We start from the raw sequence: 6,612 nt of genomic DNA on the forward strand, positions 1-6,612 counted from the left end.
TAGGTTTTGACATTAGGTGTGATGGAAATCATATTATGTCAGTTGAATATACACTATATTATATGTTTCTCATTTCTAGGAGCATTTTTCGACATTTTTTAAAGACTTCTTTGATAAAAAATTAGGACGAAAAGATTATTATGAGGTTTTCAAGAGACATTAGCATAATTTTTTTGAATATTATTAATTAAATATTTCACATTAAACATAAGCTTTTAAATTGTGTATAACTATTATAGTAAACATTTATTAAATCACGTTATCTAAGATTTTTTTGAATAATATATAAAATTCATTGTCGATTAGTTGGACCTGTGTATATTTTAGTATACAAAGATTGAAAGTGCATTGAATAATAATGAATTTTAGTATTATATTCTCTTCTGCATTCTAAAAAATCAAAGATAATTACTCTTACGAAAATATTATTACTAAAATGACGTAAAATGTGATATCTAATTTCAAATGAGTGTATGGGGACCATGAGATAACCAGGAGAGCCATTCAAGCAAAAATTCGTTCAGTTTGATTTTTGAATTTTATTCAATAAGATTATTGTAATACACATAATACAAAATCTTATCATTAAAGAATCATAGTGTAGTAATGCAATGCCTTTACCATTACAAATGTTTACCTAAGGATACTTGTAAAATGTATAAATAATGTACGATGGTGATGAATGGGAGACGTAGCTTTGAAAGGTGAGCACGGATAAAAAGATGAATTGTGATGCATACCTTGAATCCCATCTATTTCATTTGATTTATTCTTTAACATGTTATCAATAAATTATTAATTAGAAATATTAGCATAATTATTAAAGTTTGAAATTTACTCTTGAGTTATATATGTTGAAAATCGATGCTATAAATAATACATCAGCAGAGAAATAACGAGATTAAACAGATTTATTTTATTCAGGAAAAGAAAAAAATGACAAAGATGGTCTTCCCACGTTTTATTTAATAGACCACAGCGAATTAAGGTTGAGAATCTTAGAGGAATTTGGCCTGAATGTAATCGACAAGCTCTTGGGTGATGCAAATTCTTATGCAAATTTCTTCTGAATGAAATCGACAAGCTCTTGGGTGATGCGGAAGGCCTTGGCCAATACGGAATCTGGGAGAGCAGGATCCGCTGCAAACAGAGAGTTGGCGATTGTCTGAGCTCCCGGAAGCTGGCTGCTCAATGCAGCTATGGCCACCGCATTTTCATGCCCCACATTCTGCTGGAAATGCACAAGTGCCTTTGGAAACACAAACACATCTCCCTTCTCCAACGTTTTGCTGAAAAACTTGTTGGTGGTGTCAATGAAACCCACAAGAAGCTGGCCTTCCAGTAAAACAAGAACTTCAGTGGCTCTTGGGTGCGTGTGAGGAGGATTTATTCCACCCACTGCGTAATCGATACGGACCAACGATATTCCGAAGGTGTTGAGGCCTGGTATCTGCATAACATTGGCCATCGTTACATTTGAGCCCACTGCATTGTCGGTGTTCCCTGCCTGCCCAAGTCCCCCGAAGAAGAAGTCCTCTGCCGAAACATCCTTGGGATCTTTGCAAACGAACCCGTTCACCTTAACTGTTTTAATCAATTTGTTAGCAACAAATCATATCACACCACTCTATCTTAATCAATTTGTTAGCAACTCGCCTAATAAGAAAATCATATAAAAGTTATGTACTCACCCATGCTTTCCTTGTCTGCGACGCAGAAATCTTGCAAGGGATCGGAATCCGCTGCCATGACATTATCACTGTAACAACATATCAATAGGAAAAGTCCCAACGTGAAGTAAATCATGCGGTTACCCATTATAAATAGAGCCACAGAAGAATCAGACAGAAAAGCTCGGGATATGAATGTGTAGTCGAATTGTGTATTACAAGCCCATAACATGTCTATTATATAGCGGGAAAATTAACTACTCTGCGAGGACTAATTCTTGTCGATGTGATCAGTTAATTATCGTATATTTGCAGAGTGAGTACGTAAGTCCTACGACATACAGTTACCCAAACTACCGTAGACGTAGTCTCCTTATACTTTTGATATTGTTGATATTGTCGCAAACTCTTTCGGTAGTGTGGAATCGTTATCACTATATCGGAAAGATCAGCAAATTCTAAGAAAATAATATTAGATTATTCTTAACCGCCAGCGAATTCGCAAAAAAGGAAATTATCAATGATGTGAGGGTGAGTGTTACATGTGCAAGAAATGAGATGGAGAGAGTCATGCTAGGTAGTTATTGAATTGAAAAATTAGTAAAATATATTCGAGAGGAAAATAATCTATAAACAACTCTTGCATTAGTATTATTGAAGAAAAGGTCTAGTTTGAGCAAGGAAGGTTGATAGTTTCCAAATCATTAGATGTCACTTTAGAATAGTTGCTAGTGTAATCGAGAAGGTGCTAGTTTGGATGTGATTCTAGATTTGCTTAGAAGGGTTCTACCATGGGGAACCCAATATCAAATGAATGACACATGCAAAAGCATATACACCATCCATTATTTTGAAAAACATAATTCTTCCGAAAATCCAAAGGGTTCTAACATGCACATGCTAATGAAAAACTCTAAAAGGCAAAGGATACGAATGAATATGTGGGTCATACGATAATTATATTGCCACAAGAAAGAATTATACACACACCACTAAATAAACGATGGCCTTCTTCAAAGGAAGTAATATATACATTTTCACAACCGTCTCAGAATTGGTAAAAGAGGAAATTTTCTTTCATATTTATTTTCGAGTTGGATGTTGACACAAACACCGTCCATCCATGCTTTATATTGCATCTTTCCCGAAAACCTTTTTACGCTCGGGTAGGATAATCTCAATTTTATTATAAAATTAGGTGTGTTATATTTGTGAGCCTTAAAAACAAAGAATAGTTTTAAATTATCATTAATATTTTTAGCTTGTAATATTAAGGATTCATATTAATTATAGAATTTGGCTACAAGAGTAAAATAAATAAATAAGAGAATGGGTTGTGTAAATGATGACTTGGTGTACAAGGCAAATTCATCATAGCATGTGCACGTATATGTTACATACTCAATGTTATAGGAATCATGCTAGACGAGGTGAGAAAAGGAATACGATGAGTGGGCGTTATGGAACTCATTTCGCACAATGTAAAACAAGGATGATAACGTGATTGAGATTTGGAATCCTTATGCAACATGTCTCAATGGAGGAACTCCTCAAGGTAACATTCCCTCTAATTCCTAATTGGTAGTGAATTGGTTGGGCCTCTATGGCGTGAGCTAACACCTATAGCTAAGTAACCATAAGTAAGCTAAATTATATATAAATTTTTATTAATTACTAATGATATATAAGAGATTAAATGCAGCAGACAAATAAATGATAATTTTCTATGGAATATTTTAATAAGTAAATATACTATTTTTGAAAATTAAATATTAGGCACAACGAAAGTTTATTCTTCTAAAGAGTCCAAATCAACTAAATTAAAACGAAATAAAGAGTAAATTTTCTCAATTCTAAGCTGATATTTTATTTTCTATTAAAACCAAATTTTTGAAATAAAAGTATACTACACTTTGATTTCAAATTTAATTTAATTAATTACCATTCACTCTCAATTAGATAAATTAAGTTATTTCACTCGACTAATTAATTTGAGAGGCCACATCACATTTAAATGATTACAAGACATGTTAAATCATAAAACCTAGCACACCATTTAAAAATTATAATTCCACCTAAGGTTTTGCATTTGCTAAAGTCATATTAAATTAAATTCTATTAAAAGAATTAATTACCATGCTAAACCCGCTTAATGGGCCTTAACCATTATGCTAATACTATAAACCCAAACTCAAGTTTGCAATGTGTGTGTGTGTGTGTGAGAGAGAGAGAGAGAGAGAGAGAGAGAGAGAGAGAGAGAGAGAGAGAGAGAGAGAGAGGAGAGAGAGAGAGAGAGAGAGAGAGAGAGGAGAGAGAGAGAGAGAGAGATGAGAGAGAGAGAGGAGAGAGAGAGAGAGAGAGAGAGAGAGAGAGAGAGCGGGGGGGGGTAAATAGATTTTGTATAAAATATATATGTTTAAATAGGTGAATATACATATCTAATTACAAATAACTATTTTTAATTTTAAATAAAAGTTTCACTAGAGATTTTTTTTTTGTAGGATAACAAAGAGAATAATATTTGCGTGATAAACATCCCCTTCACTTTATTAACTAAAAATATTAAGAAAAGTGAATGGAAATTTCATACTCTTAATGATAATTTAACCAATAATTACTAATAAATTTACTTTGTTCATCAAATATCAATAACTTTTAAATGTATGAAATGCAAATTACCACAAGCAATAAGTTATTTCTCAAACAAACTCAATCCTTAAACAATATGTATATTTTTAGAAAACTAAAATCAAATCACTTCTAAACACAACAACATCATCATTTATCAACTTGATATACACAACATTACAAGGGACCCATTTGATAAAAAAATTAACAACTTACTCCAACCCATTTCAAAAGTCCAATAAAAATTCTAACCCAAATGTGAGAATGAATATTTTTATTCCACTATCAAGGTAGCACCCAATTTGACTCAACAAGAAAGGTTACAGAACATAGTTTTTAAACAAGCTAAGGGAGAGCTCACCTTCAAACATTTGGTATTTCTCACAACCAAGCCCAAGCTAAGAGGCCTATGACAAATTTATTGCCCAATGCAAATACTCCATGCACATGTAAACTCCATTAAGGGAATCCAACACCATATACTTCACAACCCTTCTAAAATATACCAAACAATTTTTCCACAGATTTTCCAAAAGAATCAAGGATACTCATACCCAAGAAATCTGCTTCTCAATGAGAAAAAACCATTCCCTTAGAGGTTCCACATATCCTTCACCCTACACATGAGTTTCTCTCATCAATATGGGAGAGCCTAAAACCTCTCACACATGTCATTGACATAAGAAAAGATATAAAAAGATGAAATTTAAAAATTAAATCAAAAGCCTCCCATAAAATATTTACAACAAAATGAAATATAGCATCTAAGGAATGAATCATATCAAAATATTTCCTTACTAGATCAGGAGGGTTTGATAGAAATTTCTCAAAGACTCTTTTGACTCCTTGCACAAAGCCTCCCAAAAACTCCAAAAAGATAGAGCCAAAAAATAAAATAATAAGACATACAAAGAGTCTAAGATGGTATATGTTTAAAACACAAAATACTTACTCATATATAAAAATAGAATATAAATATATAAAAATAGAATATAAATATATTTAAAACACAAAATACATCATATTACAACAATTACTAAAATTAGAGACCTTAGTCCCTATCATTAACTAAGGTCAAGGCTTCACCAGGAATTTGAAATGAATAGGATTTTCTTAGGGAACTCCAATTTCTAATAGCTATGAAAATTTCCCACATGCTCAGCTAAAAATAATAATTATTTCCAATATAACTTGAAAAAAAATGCACACATAATCATACAATTGGCAACAATTTAATTCTTAACTACCAAAATATTCCAATAGAACATCATAATATGACTTGATTATATTTAAATGTTTTTTAACCACATTTGACATTGATTTGTAATATAAAAAGTGTAGATATTATTATTATTTTTTTTATTAGATAAGGTGGGAAGACGGTCCCGCACCCAAAGTTAGAATATTAAAATAGAGAAGTTCAAAACCAAATAAGTTACTGCACAAACACAACCCCAAAACTATCAAAATAACAAACCACAAAAAAATATGTAGACTCCATATTATGGAGGCTCATAAGAGAATTCAACTCTTTCATGACCAATTTTATTCTTTAATTCTAGTTCTCTCAAGTAGTACCCTTGTTTCTTCTTTTCACCTTCTGTATTTAGTTTGGTTTCTTTTTTCTTTGTGCCTTTTTTGTTCCATCCTAGACTTATGCCTATTGCGATAATTAGTCAAATAGTTTAAGAAGTCATTGAACAAATCCATTAGGTCCTTAATGATAGTAAGAAAATGAAAAAATGAGTCCCCAAATTGAGAAAATCTATTGCCCAATAAATTTATTTTCTCTTTCAGTCTACCTCGTTTTACCTCTATCTCGTAAGTGTTTCATTATGGCCCTAAATACACTCAGAAATAGATGAAACAAACACTTAAAAGTCATTCCAAAACCTACTAAATGTAAAATCTATATTTCTATAAGGATGCCATTGGGTGCAAATACTAACTTACTCAAATATCAAAATAAAAAAATATATTATTTAAAACACAAAATACATCACATTACAACAATTACTAAAATCAGAGACCTTAGTCCCTATCATTAACTAAGGTCAAGGCTTCACTAGGAATTTGAAATGACTAGGATTTTCTTAGGGAACTCCAATTTCTATTAGCTATGAAAATTTCCTATGCGCTCAAAGAATTTTTTATTTATTTCCAATATAAATTGAAATAAAATACACACATAATCATACATTTGATAGCAATTTAATTCTTCACTACCAACATAGTCCAATAGAACATCATACTATGACTTGATTATACTTTAATGTTTTTTAACCACATCTGACATTGATTTGTTATACAAAAA

General features: G+C 31.7%; 1 protein-coding gene across 1 annotated transcript; it reads right to left on the reverse strand.

Annotated features, from left to right (window-relative positions):
- Window positions 1-1,051: 1,051 nt before the first annotated feature.
- On the reverse strand, window positions 1,052-1,749 carry LOC131078335 (putative germin-like protein 2-3). The gene is made up of 2 exons (XM_059216175.1): window positions 1,692-1,749; window positions 1,052-1,584 (listed from the first exon to the last, which is right to left on the reverse strand). Exons 1-2 carry the CDS (start codon window positions 1,747-1,749, stop codon window positions 1,052-1,054), a joined length of 591 nt encoding a protein of 196 aa, XP_059072158.1.
- Between the last annotated feature and the right edge of the window lie 4,863 nt (window positions 1,750-6,612).

This window comes from Cryptomeria japonica, unplaced genomic scaffold (assembly GCF_030272615.1).
Source record: "Cryptomeria japonica unplaced genomic scaffold, Sugi_1.0 HiC_scaffold_873, whole genome shotgun sequence".
Lineage (NCBI taxonomy): Eukaryota > Viridiplantae > Streptophyta > Pinopsida > Cupressales > Cupressaceae > Cryptomeria > Cryptomeria japonica.